Source organism: Falco cherrug, chromosome 2 (assembly GCF_023634085.1).
Source record: "Falco cherrug isolate bFalChe1 chromosome 2, bFalChe1.pri, whole genome shotgun sequence".
Taxonomy (NCBI): Eukaryota; Metazoa; Chordata; class Aves; order Falconiformes; family Falconidae; genus Falco; species Falco cherrug.
The window spans coordinates 1,302,988-1,321,690 of NC_073698.1; the positions used below are offsets into that span (position 1 = coordinate 1,302,988).

The following is an 18,703-nucleotide window of genomic DNA, read 5'->3' on the forward strand; positions in this document are numbered from 1 at the left end:
AAACTGGCATACAGGCATCAGCACATACATTGAAGAGAGCACGCTGGTGTTACACAGTAGTTTAGGACTGGAAGCGAACAATGCGTTAGTGAAAATCCCACACAACTACAATACTAGCAACTTCATAGTCAGTAAGGAAATCGCCCCCTTCCCCGCCCCACCCCCACTTGTGGCTCCTATTGAGAAGATTACAAAGATGTACAGGAAAACTAGTGGAGACACAGAGAGGAGTATTCTCCTCATAAAGTAATACCAAGGAAGACGAAACAATAGTGGTTTGGACTACACAGACCTAAGTCGAGGGAAAAATAAAAGAACAGGGCACACAGTGATACTGTCCCAGTACAATCTCCCAATCTGCAATGACCCACAGATCAGGCGCTCCACAAGTCAGAGTCAAGAAGTCAGTCAACACCTTTGTATTTAATGGTCTTGCTCTAGCCTTAAAGCAAGCCTGATGCTGACATGACTGGAGCGCTCCAGTGCCTGGAATACAGGAAGCCATCCTAAAGTTATGAGTCAGCCCATGAATCATAATTAAAAAAATGACTATGTCCCTCTTGGAAGTCACCTTGACACCATAGCACCGAAAAGCAGAGTGTCAGCTATTTACTGAAGGTCACTACTAATTTACCACATACTACTTGACATGAGATTACAACTTTCCTAGAAATCGCCTCTAATTTTTGGAAGAAATATCATTCAAACAGAGAGTCAACCTGTCCTGAAGGCTGAGGGCCTGGCAGAAAAACTGTGGACGGAATTAATGGTGTGGTACATAGAAGAAACTTAGAAACACTGTCGGGAGCAGAATAAATAAAATTCACCAGGTTTAAATTAGCAGCCGCAAGTTTCAATCACAGCTCAAGTTTCCTGGAATTTAGTGCAATGGTTAAAAGTAACGTATTTGTAAACAGATCTAGCATTTAAATACTGTACGTAGGGCAACATCAGGACTGTGAAGGAAAAGACCAAATTAATTCAGTATATACTTCCATATCTATCCTGTCACAGTTAAATGTAAGGACCGTGGGAACAATAGAGATCAATAAACACTCCTCAAGCTGCCTTCTTCTGTGTTCTTAAGAGCTACACAGGCAACTGTCTGTGATTCTGAAAACATCCTATAACAAAAACATTTCATTGGGAAGGATGCTAACAAGCCCAGCAATGCAAGTAAAAGGCAGTGAGTCCAAAAGACTATAGTTATTAAAACAAAATTATTTCTTTTTAAGGGTAGAATCTTCAAAAGCTGTATTTTAATTTAAGGATCACAACAGCAAGACTGTGTAACACAGATGCTGGCAGAATATTTCCCCGTGAGGATGAGCTTTCAGGCTCCAGTTTGCTCCAGGCTTTGCGCTTATTCCCAGGTTGCTGTAATTACTTTAGAACTCTACCCACACAGAAACACTGCTTTACTGTCATCAAAAAACCCCCAAACAACTCAGAAAAGTAAGATCTGGCCAAACCCATCCCAGTCACTGGAGACTTCTGGATCCCCAATTCTATCCAGGACAAAGTAGTGAGCTAGTGCCCAGAAGCAGTATCTCTTTTTCTCTCACATCCTCTGCCAAATACCGATGAACAAGCACTGCACAGGCAAGAAAATTGTTAACAGTGGACACCGGGGGAAGAGAAGGTATTTTGGACATGGACCAAAACTATTGTGTTAAGAGGGCTCAGCGTGATGAAAGATTTGGACATCAGTGCTATCTGTGGACTGCTTCGTGTCTAGTAACTGCTTCTACCTGGAGAGGTTTCGTCCTTTTGTATAAGCTGGCATCTTCCTGCCAGTGCTCCACATGCCCAGGAAATAATACCTGAGCAGAGGTGGTAAAAAAAAGCCCAGTTCTCCCAGTAACAAATTTCCAAAACATGAATCACAGCCATTATTCCCTATAACTAGCGAGACTCATCTCCTCTTTATAATAAGGCTAATTTCTGCTGCAGTTTGTTGACAGGTACATCACAAAGCACTGCAACAAATTACACCTTAAATTAGCTGCTTCTGCAGGACTAATCTCAGGTCATATCCAGCACCTTTGGGAATGCAATTCCCCTAAATTATCAGGTGAACACAGAAGACCTGTTCTGTGGACACTTTATACACTAGGACTCTCAAAGGTGCCCAGTTGACAAACCAATTTATTTTTGCTTCCATCAAAAGGTGCAGCTGTGCCCTCTCCTTGTATACCCATTACTAACAAAAGGCTCTGCAATCAGAATTTTCCTGATGACTCAGTTGATGCAAAATCTGTTTCTCAGGCTGATATGCACTCAGTAAGGCTAAAAGAGTAGTGCTTAATTTTGGCAGCGGCATAATTAGGCTAGATTCGAGCCCAGTATACAGGATGAGTAACAGTGCACCATTTTAACAGTGTTTTTGCACTTCAGCTCTTCTGGGGGAGGCAATCAGCAGGTAATATTAAAATCAAGCATGGGCGTGGGGGGTGAAAGACCTTCACAGAAGAAAAATCTCTGTTGAAGGAAGTTTCTCCTGAATTCCTGGCTTCCTAAAGAAATAGAAAAGAACAGACAAAGCAGCTTTTCAAATTTGTAGAAACAAAGCTCCTATTTCCCTGATATTTCTAGAACATGGAACATAAAACAACCATCCCCTGAACAGTCCAAATTCACTTGTGTGGATTTCCAGACTTTGGTATTGTTCTTGTCAAATTTCAATTAAATAAGATGAGATATCACACACCTATATAAATCCAGAAAATATTAATCTCTTTTACCGCCTCAGCTTAATCTCATTCTCCAATTAAAGAAAAAATATCACATTCAAACTGTAGCCTTCCAAAGAATGCTGTAGATCAGGAAAAACAAAGTGAAGTAATAAAAAGATGAAAGTTGTGATAATATTGGGAAGAACCAAGCCCACATGCATAGGTGGCCAAGTACCCAAGGAAGGGAGACAACATTAGCTGCAACACCAATATAACAACCTGCTAAGAAAAAAAATAAACACAAAAACTCCCAGCGCAGGTCAAGATTAAAAAAAAAGAATTAATGCTGAATTTCATAAGCAAGAATTGGGTATGAAATACAGCAAACTCATATTATTGATCAGAGCTTCAGGCTACCTTGCTTACAATCAGTTTATCTTCTAGGACTGCAAGAATTGGTACGAGACAGAAAAGCACCATCCCGCTCTGCAATGTGTCACGGAAAGCCACCAGCACAGCAAGTGCTCTGGAAAGGGTTAAGTAGGGAAACAGGGTATGATCTGCTTCCAAATTTTCACTATTAGCAGGAGGGGGATCTCCAGAGGCTACAGCCTCAGCACTGTGTTGCTTTAAGGGAGGGCACTTTCCATTAGCTCGTCACATAAAATAGGTGTCACTTCCAGCCAAAGCTACTTCCACAGCATCTGTGACAACAGTGCCACGATTTAATTAGGCTTTGAGCAAAAAGGATTTCTTCTGTTTGCTTTTAAGCCCACACTCTGATAATGTTTGCCTGGTCTTCTCTACAATATTAATGACTGTATACACCCCTATCATATTTCCCTTGCCTGAGCCGTGTATTTTTCAAGCGGAGAGTCCTACTTTATTGATTGCCTCCTTACCTGGAAACCATCCCAGCCCTGATCACGCTCTCTCTCCATATGATTTCTGGTTCTGGAGATGAAGCGATCTGCCCACAGCTTGGATGATTTCCCTTCTCCGTTTTTTGAACAGGTAGGATATGCAGTCAGCGACAACAAATTTCATCACCCTTTTAAAACGCAGCATTTCAACGCAGTCAGACTTTCCCATGCCACATTACAGCCTGGTCTTAGGTTTGATTGTCCTGAATAATTCCAGGTGATTGCCAAATACTGTCATCTGCCTGGCTACACTCCTTCCAACATAATCCATAAAAATGGTAAACGGCAGGAGCTCCCTGGCATTGTGAGACCAGAAAGTTTGTAAGTGGACTCTCTTACCCATAAGGGAGGCAGATCATGGTGAAATTCTGGAGCGAGTTGCTCATTAATTTTATCACGCCGGATCAAGTTTTGGTGGTGTGATAAAATTAATCTGCTTTTGTGAAAGTGGGGTTACAGTATGGACAGCCACTATTACATGAGGCAAGGGAACACAGTAGCCTGTTGATGTTAAATGCAAGGACATTAAAGCTGTATTGTGTAGGAGAGGTATGAGATCACACGAATCAGCAGCAGCACAAGTTTGCAACATATAACATCAAAATTCATCATAACAAGCAGCAAGAAATGAACTTCTCGCAGTTGCACATCAATGCTACAAGCTTCAACTGTCACTGATGACACTGGGTGTGATGTATGATGCACGGACTCCAGGAGCGGATCGAAGACACCTTGAAGACACTTTATTAAAATCAAGCAAGTCTTTTATACCTTTACAGAGGGCTGACGTGTCAGCCTGTAACTATGCTCAGTAATTTTCCACTCTTAGCTCTTTTTTTATTACAGACACAGCAGCTTAGCAACTCCCTTTAGCTACAAGGCCACAAGCTCTGCAGACTACTCGGGATCTTAAAAGTTTCTCTTCTTGCTCCCATGGCTTCCTTCCAACAAGCATAACTGTGTCTCTCTCCCAAGGTTGGTTTTCGTTCACCGACGCCGCTGAGCTAGCTCGAGACATAGCCACAACTGGGCTCAGAGTCCGTCACAAACAGCAAAACCCATGTCAGAGTTTCTACCAGTAAGTGCAGATTTTTAAGTATCTGCCAGAGGAATAATAAGCAAGGCACTAACCAAAATCAGCTACCAACAGCCAGGCCACACAGAAAACATACATTAATCTTACACGGGCAAGGCCAGTTATAGAGGGACTCGGCGCCGTTCCTCTTCTGACAGACGAAGAGCAGGTTTCAAAACGAACCAAGTGAAGTCACATACCCAGGCACAAGGCAAGAAACCACATTAACAGGACAGGGCACACGGTCCTGTGACGCACTGTCTCTGGAAAGCCAGCGGTTCGTCAGCTGACTGCATGCACCGAAGTGAGAGCACAGTGAACCCAGCGCAGCGTGATCCTCAGGCATCCAAGGACAACCCCAACTTGAAGCACAGGCTATACTACTACTACATGAGGCACCAGTGCCAGTGGGTCTGGAATACTGTACCTGCAGCTGGATCAGTAATTTATGGATATAACTGAAGAGAAGTCAAAGAAATATAGAAATAATCAAGACTGGAAAACAGGGCACATAGCAAGAAGCTTCACAGAGCCCAATCTGGTTAAATACATCACCAGGACTGACGTGGGGGGTGGAGTGGAGAAGGGGTTAGTCAAGATAATTTAATCTCAATTGCTCAGACTGAAGGGAAATTTTAGCTTGTTTTCTCAAGTAGATGTCTTCATAAGATCGGATAACCTGGAGAACTTGGTATCAGTCTCAGGCTTCTTCAGTTGACCTCATGCAGCTCTTTCTCCTGGAACTGGTAGACAAACAGAAAAGGCGACCTTCCAGTTCCTGAGCGCACTGCTACACCGTCACTGTAAGGCAAAATAAACCTGCAAGGCTAGTGAAGACGACATCTCCATCCTTCCCCATTTGTCCAGATTTAACCCCTCCCTGTGAACAGATCTAGTTGAAAACAAAAACGGTTTTCATAGACTCACAGAATGGTTTGGTTTGAAGGGACCTTCAAAGACCGTCCTGTTTCATCCCCCCACCCCTCCAGGGGCAGGGCCCCCTCCCCCCAGCCCAGGCTGCTCCCAGCCCCGTCCAGCCTGGCCTTGAGCCCTGCCAGGGATGGGGCACCCACAGCTGCTCTGGGCAGCCTGGGCCAGCGCCTCGCCACCCTCGCAGTACTTTCTCCCTCATACCCTCTTTCATCTTGCTTCTTGCCATACGGGTTGATTTAGTGGTACTAGCAAATGCTTCAAATTCAGCTTAATAAGAGTTAACACCTCCAGAGAAAGTGTTAGCAGTTGTGTGTCATGTATGAAATATCGGGGAACAATATATATCAGAACTCCCATGTTTGCAGGGGAATTGGAGCAGAAAGTGGAGTTGGGAATTAAAAACACCTGTCACGTCTGATGCAAATACACGTAGATTGTAATTTAAAGCAAAATACTTGCCTCCAAACAATGCTGAGAGAACACAAGTGACCTCTGATTTAATACTGAACTCCCAAAAGGGCAGAATAAATGTGTCGTTTTCCTCAAAACACCTGGTGACTGCAGGAGGCTGGGCAGTGACTGATTTCAGAGAAACATTTCTCTGAAGAATTAGTATCTTTCATCTGGTATTTTCCTAGAGCTTCTTTTTTTTAGCAATACATCAACACACGTTCAAAATTAGAAACAAGCCAAATAAACAGCAGCTGTGATTTTTCACCTTCCTATGCTGAAGTGGTATTTTGCTGACCAAATATTTAAACTGACAGAACTAATTACTGCTTTTTAAAGTATCCAGCAGACCAAAACAGAAACGGACCCAACATAATAACTCTTCTAGAACAATCTTTAAACTCCAAGCCAGCCAGCCAGCATATTAACTGGAATCACAAAACAAATTCTGGGCATCCTCTACGGCTAGTTTTATCCTATTGTGCAGTTTGTCCTCTTCATCACATACTGAAAATGTGCACATACTGCAAGTGATTCCAGAGCAAAAGAAGCCCACGTGGCTCTACAAATCTCTCACTAATTTTTAAAGGGGTTTTCTTTCAGGTATTTTCGTAAAAAGAAAACAAAACAACAAAAAGGTTGTACCAAGCAGGGGGAACCATTTTTAGAAATTCCTTTTTTTTCCTGAGTCCTACTTAAAGCTACAGCAATTCTACATCACATGCATGAATCAAGATACTTAATTCTTGCATCACATATGAGCCTAACCAAAGCAAATCAAGCAATCTATGTTGGAACTGCCATGGTTGACAAGTTGTATTTAAAAATTCTAAGAATTGACAAGGACAGTATTTTAAGTTCTGTTTTAAGGACGCTGAATACATAAAATGTTTCTTTTTAAATAAAGTTTCAGGGAAAAAATGGATTGAAAAGGAAGAGATTAGTTGGAATTGTCATGACTGATTTACACAGAACTGATCCAGTCAAGCCCTTGTAGAGAATTAAAAGATCATAGGAGACAGTATGTAATTTTTATTCACATATTGGAAAAGAATAGCAAACTTTCATTTTCAAATCCCATCCTGATCCTTAATTCTGAACAAGTTAGTTCTGTAAGCAAGCTAGTGGAAAAGCTCAAGACACAAAATAAGATGGCAAATGCAGCAGCTGCTGCAGCTGTCAGGAGCTGTTGCCGTGGGCCTTGGTCCTTTTGCTTCACTAGTGATTTTGCAAATTCCATTATTTGATTTCCCCAAAGAACTCTGAGAATCAAGTTTGATTTTATTTCCATTTCAACCAAGCGATTCAAGTGAATTGCTTTCAATATGCAAGCAATTTCAAACACAACCTTTGTTTGTGTTTGATGTATTTGCTCCTTAAAATAAATGGACATTGAAAAATGAACTTCAAGTCCCTCTCAGTGGCGTACTTCTCACATACTGCTCAAGTCAAAGAGAAGCTGCATCTTCCTTTAAAAACAGCCTTTTGGTAACATCATTCAGTTGAACAATTCTGTCGGAAAGCACTTAAACACCAGCAGGAAAGCGCTATGCTAGCAAAGGCGGGTATTGCTGGAGCAGTGCACGCAGATGTGTGTGTCTGCAGGCAGGAGGGGCTGTAATTTAGAGGAAGCAAGGTACAGAAATCAATGCAATGGGCCATGAAATGCAATCAAATTCCACGTGTACATCTTGTCCTACCGCAAAAGCCGGTCAAAACTATGTTGCAGCAGCTATTTTAACTATTCAGTGGTTTTACTTAAATATTAACATCAGTGTGCCACGCAATCAAGGACTCAACATTCCTACCGTCTGCATTTGCACACGTGTCATTACTTTGATCTACAACAGGAAGCGTGGAAGAGGCTGCAGCTGCAAGCAGAGCCAAGATCCACAGCGACGGAGCAGAGCACTCTGCCTAGTGTGACAGTCCCATGGGCACAGCCCAGCTATTTGCTTCACCCACTTTGGCTTCTCAAATGAGACTCTCCAGTAAATAGATAGAAGGAAGCGATTGCACTAGAAAATGGCAAAAAAGAATAAAATACTTTTTTTAAAAAAGAAACAAGTCTATTTTCACCTATTTCAATGCAGTAATACGTGCCACTTTATTACAAACTACTGAAACACATATTAACCTTTTAACAATGTATTTCCAAAAAGATGCAAGACTTTACTTAGGATGTCATCCTCCATATAAATGGCAAAAGCTTCTTTTCAAAACAAATAATCACAGAGTAAGCTTGAAAACAATGTTCTAAAGAAAGCATCCTACCCTATAACTTGCCCTTCCAGTCAAGGGTGACTGAAGCTTGAGAAATCTCAGTGCTGCAGTATATTATGTTTCTATTTTCCTATAGCAATCTCACTTGCTCCATCCTCTGCTTCTTACTATCTGCTTTCAACCACACCACACAGTCACATTAACAATGGCCCGCCTAGTTGATAAAAAAAAGAAAAAAAGAGAATAAAAAAAAAAAAAAAAGTGTCCAACAAACTAGCCAGAGGACCACTGCATACGAAGCAAAGCATTCAGCCATGAAAAAATCAGCTTGCCAGCACTGTTGGTATTATGTTTGAACCTATTTTAATGGCCCTGTTTCCAATTCAAGAAATTCAAAGCACAGAAATAAAATAGATTCATAAACACAAGGTGCTTAACACAGAAAACAATTGTTCCTCTAAATTTAATTATTTTTGTTCCCTGTAAAAGTTTGAATTTTAAAGGACTTTTCAGTATAACCTTGTACATTTGCCAGCACCTACAGTCACACTCATTTTTCTCTATACAGCTAATTGCATTCTCTTTTGGTGGCCTGACTACAGAATCTTGCACTTGTTTTCATTGAATTGAATCCTGATAAGGCTGAACTTTGCAAAGCCTAAGCTAAACCTAGGTAGAAATAACTCACAACAGCGCAGACAAGTTGCAAGCAGCCACACAGCAGAACTGTGGCCCACAACATGAGCACGGAGGCAGAGTCGTACCACCAAAAAACCCCCACAGTTCTGCTGAAGTGTGAGTTATCATGTACAAACACAGATGAAAACATCTTTCCAGTTCACAGGTATGTGAAAGCCTCTGTTGAAGTTTCACATCCAGTTTTGGGCACTGCTGTCCAAAAATGAAAACACAGCTTAGAATGAGATCAACAGAAGAGACCAGAGACCTTGGAGGAAGAATAAACGATAAAGGAACAAAGTATTTAATCTACAGACTGATCAGGTTCAGAAGCAAGGGTCTAGATGACGCTGACATCCAGCCACCTTCATCTCCTGTGAGATTCATCAACCAGAGACAAGTAAATGATACAATCACACAAACACAGACTGACAAGTTCGATCCCATGCAGTTCTGGCATTTGAACACGCAGACTAAAAATCTGAGCCAAAGCTTCTGCTACACCAGCATCCATTACCCACACTCCATCTTCAGATAAATGTTGGAGCTCTCCTACGCACCACCCTACCCACGCGGGAAGGACAGTCAATACCTATTTAAAAAGCCACCTCACCACCCTGCCAGGTCTCCCAGCCCCGCTTTGCAACAAGTCAGATATAAAAGCGTCTACAGCACAACAGCTTTGCCTCACCATTACTTGCACTTTGCTGTCTCTGTATTCCACTTCTTGTCTCCTTTTTATGCAAGTCTCTCCGATAAGGCCATGCTCGTGTCAGATGTGCAGCGCCTCACACAACAGGAACATCACCCATAAAGGGATTTACTTGATGTCAGAGCAGTAAACCAAAAATACAACTGCGGCATGCAGCTTCATGTGATTATGAACTAGTCCCCACTGCTTCAAAGGGGAAGGACCTGGGAATTCTTGATCCTTAACCGCAAGACTGGATTTCATACCAGTGCTTTCAGAAAGTATTTGAAAGGGAAAAAAATGTTTATAGCCTTACAGAACAATAGAAAACAAACTTCCCTTCCTAATCATTTCCCTAACGGACAGAGTTTAAAAACATTCCAAAGATCAGCAAGATAGGAAGCATTATATAAATTACTACATAGGATTGCTACTAAGCACCGTAATGTAAGCACTGCACGAGCATACATACTACTGAACTGCAAAACCACCCCACAGGCACACATCATAAAATCCATTTTAAAATCCTCCCAAACGCTCAATTGTAAGTTGTTTACCTGCAACAAGTAAGTAAAGCAACAAATATCATGGGGGTTTTGTCAGCACCTCATTAAGTCAGTAACTTAAATGCCTTTACTTTGTCTATTTTTCTAATAAAAATTACTACAAGGATGGATTTTCAGAAACAGCAGCACTGACGTGGAAAATAAATCCTGCAGCATGGCATCATTTTGCAAGAACACAGCCCAATTAAAGGCATATGAAAAAACACATCTGCTCCTTTAGCTTACCGACTCTGAGGTCTCGCAGCAGAGGCAGATTTCCTATGTCACCGGAAATTAATTTTTGTCTTTTTATTTAACGTGGAGGCACCTGCCTTCAGGATATATCTGACAGAAGTTGATACTAGCAACAAGACAAACTGCAAACTGATTTTCATCCTGTTTAAGACCACATGAACACTAACAATGGAAGTTTTTATATTTATTCTTAAAGTAAAAATACCTAACTGAACAAGCAATGTGTCATGGTGCCATAGGTGTATGCACTGCTGTATGGGAAGAATTAGACAGGCTACTAACGAAGTTTACAGTGCATGAAACCAGTATGAAGTACATTCAGAATTACACAAAATAACTGCAAGGGATGAGACACTTAAGTTAAACACGATAAAACAAGAGGAAGAAATAAAAACTTTATTTCTTCACCTAAAAGAGAAAATTTGTGTTTGGCAGACTTTGCGCAGCATTCGGGTTTGCTCGGTTAACTCTGTTCTGAACAGAGCCAGCATAATTAAATAATATATTTAACATTAAATCTAGCCTTACATGTACCATACAACCTTCAGCACACTGCTGTGAAATACAAGGCTCTCCACAACACAAACAGGTCAGGTTTAGTGACTTGCTTATAACCCCACGGTTCACCACAACATGAGGAAACAGAGCCCATGACTCCCGACTCTCAATTTCAGGTAACTAAGGCACACAGGAGAGCAGACAGCAGAGTCCTGAGAGACCAACCTCCTCCAAAAATCATTCAAAACTGCTTCTTTCCAATTTCTATGCCTATTTCAATACTAACTGTGCAAATTAATCCTTAAATACATTTTTCTTAGCCTCAAAGCCATGCCATTAAACACTTTCATGAAGCTTAGCTTTAAATTCATATTAAAAGACTAAGTATTTTCTGAAGATTTGTTAGTATTAGTTCATATACCAAGTACATCGATTGTATTGTATCTACCCAAATGTAATATAAATAATGTATAATAAATGTTTTAAAATTATGCTTTGAAAGAGAGGAAAAATAGTCCTCTGCTATCCATAAATAGCTAAACAGTTTATTTCAGCCATAGTGGAGTAGCTGTCTTTTTCATTATTTCTTTTAGTTATCTGATTTCATGCATCAAGGCAAAGGAGATTTCCTGTAGGAATTGTAGGATATTTTTATCCTCCAAATAGAGCACTTCATCTCATGCAGGAATCGTGCAGCACACACCTGGACCTCGCAAAGGCTAGTTCTTGCACAGAGGCTGGCATTGCTACAGAGGATCAGCTGATCCCTGGTCTTTGTCACAAGCCAGACCTCAGATTTCATACTTTAACGATCAGCTATGTACAAAAAGTCACGCAGCCCTGCAACACCTTTTCTTTAGATTTAATGAAATCTCCATGCTTCTGCCATTCTTTGCACAGGGCTGCCAAAGCGTTCTGTCCAGCATCCTGCAACCACACCTCTTCTGAGTTCAAGTCCCCATTATTATTGCCAACTTCCATTGCTTCACTCCACAACTATAACTTCCCTTCCTACAATCTACCCAGAACCCTGCTGCAAGATCATCTCGCTCTCCTTTTACCAGAACTAGGTAGCTGCTTGGAAGACAAGCTTCTCCCTTGCACCTTTGAAGGTGAAATTACTAAATTCCCTTTCAAAGCCATCCCACTGGCAACCCATTTTCTCCCTCTTACTCACTGCTAGAGAATAACCCTTTTGCTGGGGTTGTTCTTGTTCAGTCAGTCCTTTTTAGTTGCCATCTACACAGCTAGACACCGGTCAATCTTCTCTCACAGCTTCCAAAATGTGTTCTCACTTCTGCCTAAAAGATTTAGCATCTGCACTGAACTATCCCAGATTTTACATCATCTGAAGCAGGAACTTAACTCATCTGGCAGAATACACCTACCGTACAGGTTCACTAAGTGTCTGCTGCTGAGAAATAGCATTTAAATACACCTCTCTCCCCAACCATTCTTCCACCGACTTTGAGGTACCACCCCGACAAACCACGACACATTTGACTCCCCTTGCCAACACAGATGGCAAAAGGACTCAGAGAAAAGGGCTGCTGAAGACTAATCCCAGCACCAGCCACCTTCCCCCAGCTCTGAGGATTCTCTTTGTGTAGTAACACCTTTGCCTGCCTCCTTGCCAGGGAAAGCCGGCTGGAAAAGCCCGGTCCAGATGCTGCTGTCCTGGGGTACTGGGAAGCAATCCAGCACACAGCAGGACCAGCACAGGGGCTGGATGGTCCCTCACATCGTATCATCTTCTACTGAGACCCGCCACACTGCTGACCACCTCCACTGGGCTGCCACCCCTGCTCAAAGATCCCCCTCACCCTATCCCCCCAGCAAATAACACCCACTTTTCTCCCTGTCCCACATCCACAAAGTCCCCTCTCCCACAGCCCTCCCCCAGCAATCGGCACCCCCACCCTCAAATACCTCAGCAGCAAACACCCCAGCGGCGGTATCCCCCCATAGCAACAAGTAACTCACCCCCAAAGTACACCCCAGCTCCACTCAGGACAGAGCACCCCCTTTGCACAGGACAACCCAACCTGCCCACACAAGGGTGGCCCTTCTCCCCTCTGCTGCCACCTTCCAGCAAAGAGGGCCTCCTGCCCCTACCCCCCCCCCCCCGTAACGAGCTCCCCGCCCTCCAGCCCCCCCCAAAACGAGCTCCCCCTCCCCTCAGAGCCCCCTAATAACAAGCCGTCCCCCAAACTGCCAGCGAGACCCCCCCAGGCCCACAGCAACGAGCCCCCCTCGGCCCCCCAGAGCCCTCCCCCGCCGTTGTTAGCCTCTTTCCCCTTCTGCTCCCCAACGCCCCCACCCCACCGCGTCCCCTCAGCCGCTCCCGCCCTTCCCCCACCTACCCCATACGCATCTTGGAGCCAGACTGGCCGCCGCCACCGGGCAACGGGGGCCGCGGCGGGAGACGGCCCAGATGCAGCTGCTTCTCCAGAGCCGACATGACGGCGAAGGGTGCGCTAACGCACAAGGACACACCGCGAAACCGCCCCCCCGAAAACCGCCCCCGCCGAGCGCCGCGGCCGCCACCGGCCCCCGCTCCGCTCCACTCCGCAACCGCCCCACCGGAAGCGGCGGCCCGTCACAACGCCGCCGCCCGGCACCACGGGAAGCGCAGTCCACCGCCGCGGGCACCCGTAGCGCTCTCCCGTGGCCTTCTGGGAAATGTAGTCCGCCTCTCAGCGGCGCGGTGCCGCGTTGCATGATGGGGGCTGTAGTCCCGGAAGTGCGGCTCGGCGCCCTGTGGGGGCGCGTCCCGCTCCCGCCGAGGCGGCGGTTGCCGGGCGGCGGCGCGGCCTGAGGCGAGGCGGGATGCGGCAGAAGAAGCCGAGGGCGCTCGCCCTGCCGGCGGGAGGGTCCCGGCGGAGGGGCGGTGGGCCGCTCCCAGGTGGGAAGGAAGGGTCGGGGCTGGGGGGTACACGTGGGGCGGCGGCGGCGGGAGCGTGCCCGGGCCCGCGGCTTGCGGGATGCCGGGCCCCTGAGGCCGCTCGCTCCCACTTCCCCGCAGGTACCGGCGACGTCCCCGCTTCCACCAGCCTGCCGCCGCTCGTGGAGGGCCCGCTGCGATGCTTCCTCCGCTGCACCGTCTCCCGAGTCCTGTGGACGGCGCCCAGGCCGCTCGCCGCCGCCCTCGTCCGCCTGCGGTGGTGGGGGGAGACCACCGACGGCACCGTCTTCCAGCCCGCCTGGCGGCCGGGCCAGCCGGCGGAGGGAGCCACCGCCCGCTACGCCGTGCGCTGCGGGCCCAGGCAGCTCGCTGCCTACCTGACAGGTAGAGCCGCTTCGCCCTGGTCAGGCAGCTCAGGGCCGGAGCTGCGGGGAGGCCCCGCAAAAACCTAGGGGTTCTTCACCTGCCAAGGAACCCCCGTCCGGTTCTCACGGCTTCTTAGGTCGTTTTCCTGATCCGAGAGGCTTTTGATCTCAGCCTGGGACTGCTGACATCAGGCTCTCTAGTAGTAAGGTTTAGTGTTCAGGTCTGCAAACTGTTGAAGTCTGCTGTAGTCCCCACAGAGTTAAGATGAGATGATTTTTAGTATTATACATAGCGTATTAAATAGGCATTTAAGTGTTCGAAGAATGTGAGGAATAAAAAGATACTCAGGTGAGCTTGCAGTGTTGTTAAGGTACTTAATTTAGTGAAAGATCTGGAGGACATTAATGCAAGCCTGATGTCTAGAGTTTGCCTGTAAAACCTGTGCCTGCTACATACTCTTAGAATCACAGAAGGGTTTGGGCTGGAAGGGACCTTCAAGACCAGCCAGTCCCACCCCCCGCCAGGGGCAGGGCCCCCTCCCCCCAGCCCAGGCTGCTCCCAGCCCCGTCCAGCCTGGCCTTGAGCCCTGCCAGGGATGGGGCACCCACAGCTGCTCTGGGAGCCTGGGCCAGCGCCTCGCCGCCCTCACGGGGAAGGGTTTCTTCCTCATGTCCAACCTAAACCTATCCTCTGTCAATTTAAAACCATTACCCCTTGTCCTATCATAAGTAGTCCTTTTTATGGTAATCTTGTACTTACTTATCATAATTTATTATCAGTGTAACACTTCCTTACCTGCTGCTTCATTATCATAATTTCATGATATGACATTATGTTAACCTCTAGCATCTCTGTCATTTTAACAGAAATGTTTTAATTGTGTTTAATTGTGACTATGTTGTGTGAGACTGCAACGAAGCCGTTCCTAATTTTTGCAGATATGGGTGTGCTTGTCCTGGAGGTAATGAGCAAACGTGACCATCTTCCTATTGGCAGAGTGGAAATCACCAGATTGTCCCAACTGTCTCCCAGCCATCCAATCAATGGTTTTTTTACAATAGTTTCACCAACATCTGATAAACTAGGAGAGCTGCAGGTAGTCCTTCTGTCTTTGCTCTTTATTATAAATTGTATTGCTGTAATAGCAGGATAATCAAGTGCCAGGATCAAGCTTTACTAGGTACACTGCAGACCTGGTCTCTGTCCAAGGCATTAGTGAGCTAAGGTATCAAATGAAAAATGAATACCGAAGGTGATGACTCTTTTTTTGTTTAGAAGGATGTGTGGCATTGGTAGTTCAACTTGATAAAGAAAATTTGTAGTCTCTGGGCTGAGAGTGAGTTTTAACAGCGTATTTAAAAACGGATACTCGGTTCTAACGCTTCTCGAGAGCCTCACTGGGCTGAAATTGTAGAAGATTTTGAAATCTGGGACTAAGAAGGTGGTGTTTTACAGCCTCAGCTCTGGACAATTTATGCTGAAAGACAGTTGCCTGTGATTTGAAAAACATGGAATGTGAAATAAGTGGTAGTAAATACGTGAGAGTTTTATGACGTTATGTCATAAAATCTAAATATTACTTTGTGTAGAAAAGCAGTGGTTTTCCATAGCATGACAAGTAAAGTTGAATACAGTATGTGTGGCACTTAACTAAGACTTTTCACATTTTGTCCTTCAGGTCTCACTGGTTTTAGAACCTCTGCCAGAGCTGTATGACACCAGCAGCTCTATCCCAACCACAAATGCGAGTTTAGATACCGCTCCTGCTCAGGGAAGCAGCAAGCCCCAGTTTCCTGCTCCATCACGGCAGTCCAGGCAAACACGGGTGACTATTGCTGACCAAGAGTCTGTTAATGATAGCAGAGCCACAGCTCCCAGGTATCTTTTTTCCCCCATAACAAAATTCTAGTTTATTTTGCAGCTGCACACTCTTAATTAATGGCTATACACTTGTGAGTTATGGATTACTTGATCTTTTTGAATGTGCATTTTGTATGAAATCCAGAAGAACATTCAGCATTTCAGAGCTTCCAGGGACAACTCCTCATAAATTTGCATCCTACATTGACTTAGTTCAAGCTATGCTAGTTGACACAAGAGATGCCACAAATCTTGTACTTGCAGCTTGAATCTGTCTCTCTGATGGTGTAAGTGGGAGATGAGGAGTCATTAAAATAATGTGTTGCATTTCTTTTTGGAGCGTGTACTGAGGTGGGCAGCTGCAGTGCTAGGAAGAATTTGAAGAGGTTTGAATCCCTTTACCGATCCACTTTAGTTGTTACTGAAATAACGTTTCATTTTTCAATAGAGGAGAGGACCGTTTGGTCTTTCAAGAGAACTGTGAAAACATGAAGGATGCTTTTTCTGCTTCTCATCACCGTCTGATTTTACCAGATGAACGTTTGCAAGTGAATCCTTCAAATCAGCAAGTGTCGTTTCTCACCAGCACTGATCCTGAAGCGCCGGATAGGACGAACACGCGGGTGCTTTCTTTGCATAACCCAGCTACAAAAGACTTGCTTTCAGGTTTGTATACAATTGGCACCATCTTTAGCTTTCACAACAAATAGCTCTTGATAATATTTCAGGTGCTTATCCAGAGACAAAGGCTTAAGGAAGTGATACTTTACACATTCTCCCTGTATTATTTCAAACAGAAAATTACAACAAAGAAGTCTTCACTTAAAAACTACTGGTTCAGTCTTGTTGGAAGGTGGCTTCACTATCCAGATCAGGCAAGATGTGCTGTCCTGGCATGCCTGAGCTCTGACCTGGAGGGGTAAAAGAAAAGGAAGCTCACTTTCACAGGCTGTTTCATCACTGACATGCACTCTGAGGTGGCCATCAATGGTGCCAGTCATATTGAAAAAACTCTTAGGAGGGTTTCTATGCCCTTAGCATTTTCAGATGGAAAATGGTTTATTTTCCACCACGTGCCTGTTAGCATCCGCTTGGACCGGATTCAAATGATCATCAAATTAGGGCACGTTTCCTTAGGTGTTGTCTTTAGAGTTATTTTTTATATTTACAGACCTAAAATTAGATATCTGTTGAGATATCCTAAGGTGACAGGCTACTCTGTAAATTAATCTTGCTGCTGCATCTTAATAATGCCCCTTAGTGCCTGATTCGGTGTGCACAGATGAGTTATTTGTGCGGCTCTGAGTGGGAGACTGATAGAGGATTGCTCTCACTTTTGGCTGTGCTATCTGTTACGATGTATAGCACACACTTCATCTCCAGTATGTCAAGATCTTTTCGTAACAGCAGAAAACAGAAGTTTCTTCACTGTAGCTGGCACATTTGTTGTGTTTACACATTGCTTTTAAATTGCATTTGAATGCTGAGTTTTAATCCTTCTGCTTACTTCTCAGCTCTTTTGGATCAAGGCAATAAACTCCGTGATGCCATGGTGGTTTCTGCAATGAAGTCTAGTCCGGACATGGAGATTGAACTGAATAAAGTGCCTTCTTCTATAGAGAGAGACAATCTCAAAGCACCAGCAAAGTGAGTGTGGAAAGGGGAAAGTGAGATTAAGTTTCAAACCGTAAATTTTGAGACCTTATCAGGAACCTTGAAATACTGAGATTCACGTGATGTAATTTAGGATTCTCATTCAAATAGGAAATTAATTTCTACTTGTGTATAAAAGCCTAAATTTTGTGAGTTGATTTTAATCATCATGTAGTAAGCCTTAATTTAAGTAATTGATTTTAATTTTGTTTTGCAGTATATTTGTATTGATTACAGAATTATTTGATATAGAAATACTAAATGTTGATAAGGAATAAGTAATGCAAGGAACATAGCAAATTATATGGTACTTCATCACAGAGAACAGGTTTTTAAAGAAATTAGTGACATAAATTGAGTACTTTTGCATATTCTACTTTGCATCTGTTGGTGCCAAATACCCATGAAAATTTGCATCTGTAACTGTGTTCTCAGAATTAGTAGTCGTTATCTTCTTCCATATGATCTTTCTTACCAGATTAAAAAAAAATAAGTGTTTGAGCCTTTTCAGCTTCTAACTCCACCTTTGTTTAGTACTAGGTTTAGTAAATATTCTCAATTCAGTGAAACTGAAATTTAGAAACGTTAAGAGATATGCATGTTTTTTACAGGAGAAACTTCATTTCTGTTTTTTTGGGAAATATGAATATTACCTTTTGTTCCACTATAAGCCAGAAAATAATGTCATTGTCTTTGACAGTCAGTGATGCTATTGCAAACAGAATTTAAATTATTTCTCCTCAAACTATTCTGATCTGTTTAAAAGTCGATGACTTTGGACTTTCCAGGAAAAATTGATAGAACATCATTTATAAACATCTTGCTTGGTTTTCTCAGGCCCTCTTCTTGTTTGCAGCAGCTGTGCTTAACTTGCAAGATTGGGCCAACCTTTACAGTTGGACTTGATGATCTTAAAGGTTTTTTCCAAGCTAAATGTTTCAGTGATTCTATGACACATTGCGAAGTATGAGAT

At 43.9% G+C, this 18,703-nt stretch overlaps 2 protein-coding genes across 7 annotated transcripts in view; one reads left to right on the forward strand and one right to left on the reverse strand.

Annotated features, from left to right (window-relative positions):
* Positions 1 to 13,552, reverse strand: part of PPME1 (protein phosphatase methylesterase 1) — a 34,533-nt gene extending 20,981 nt beyond the window's left edge. Inside the window, exons 1-2 of one of the 2 annotated variants that reach the window (XM_055702344.1) lie at positions 13,310 to 13,541; positions 5,353 to 5,474 (exon numbers count right to left, since the gene is read on the reverse strand). Coding sequence is in view for 1 of the 2 variants with exons in the window: in XM_055702343.1 (XP_055558318.1) it covers positions 13,310 to 13,407 (98 nt within the window). In the remaining variant the exon portion in view is untranslated. Of the gene's footprint in view, positions 1 to 5,352; positions 5,475 to 13,309 lie in introns of both variants that reach the window. The other variant, XM_055702343.1, reaches the window with a different exon arrangement.
* Positions 13,553 to 13,698: 146 nt separating this feature from the next.
* Positions 13,699 to 18,703, forward strand: part of C2CD3 (C2 domain containing 3 centriole elongation regulator) — a 52,566-nt gene continuing 47,561 nt past the window's right edge. For all 5 annotated transcript variants that reach the window (XM_055702337.1, XM_055702339.1, XM_055702338.1 and 2 more), the window contains exons 1-6: positions 13,699 to 13,851; positions 13,972 to 14,235; positions 15,156 to 15,313; positions 15,896 to 16,095; positions 16,526 to 16,743; positions 17,592 to 17,724. In XM_055702337.1, the coding sequence (XP_055558312.1) occupies positions 13,776 to 13,851; positions 13,972 to 14,235; positions 15,156 to 15,313; positions 15,896 to 16,095; positions 16,526 to 16,743; positions 17,592 to 17,724 (1,049 nt within the window). In that variant the 5' untranslated portion in view covers positions 13,699 to 13,775. The remainder of the gene's footprint in view (positions 13,852 to 13,971; positions 14,236 to 15,155; positions 15,314 to 15,895; positions 16,096 to 16,525; positions 16,744 to 17,591; positions 17,725 to 18,703) is intronic.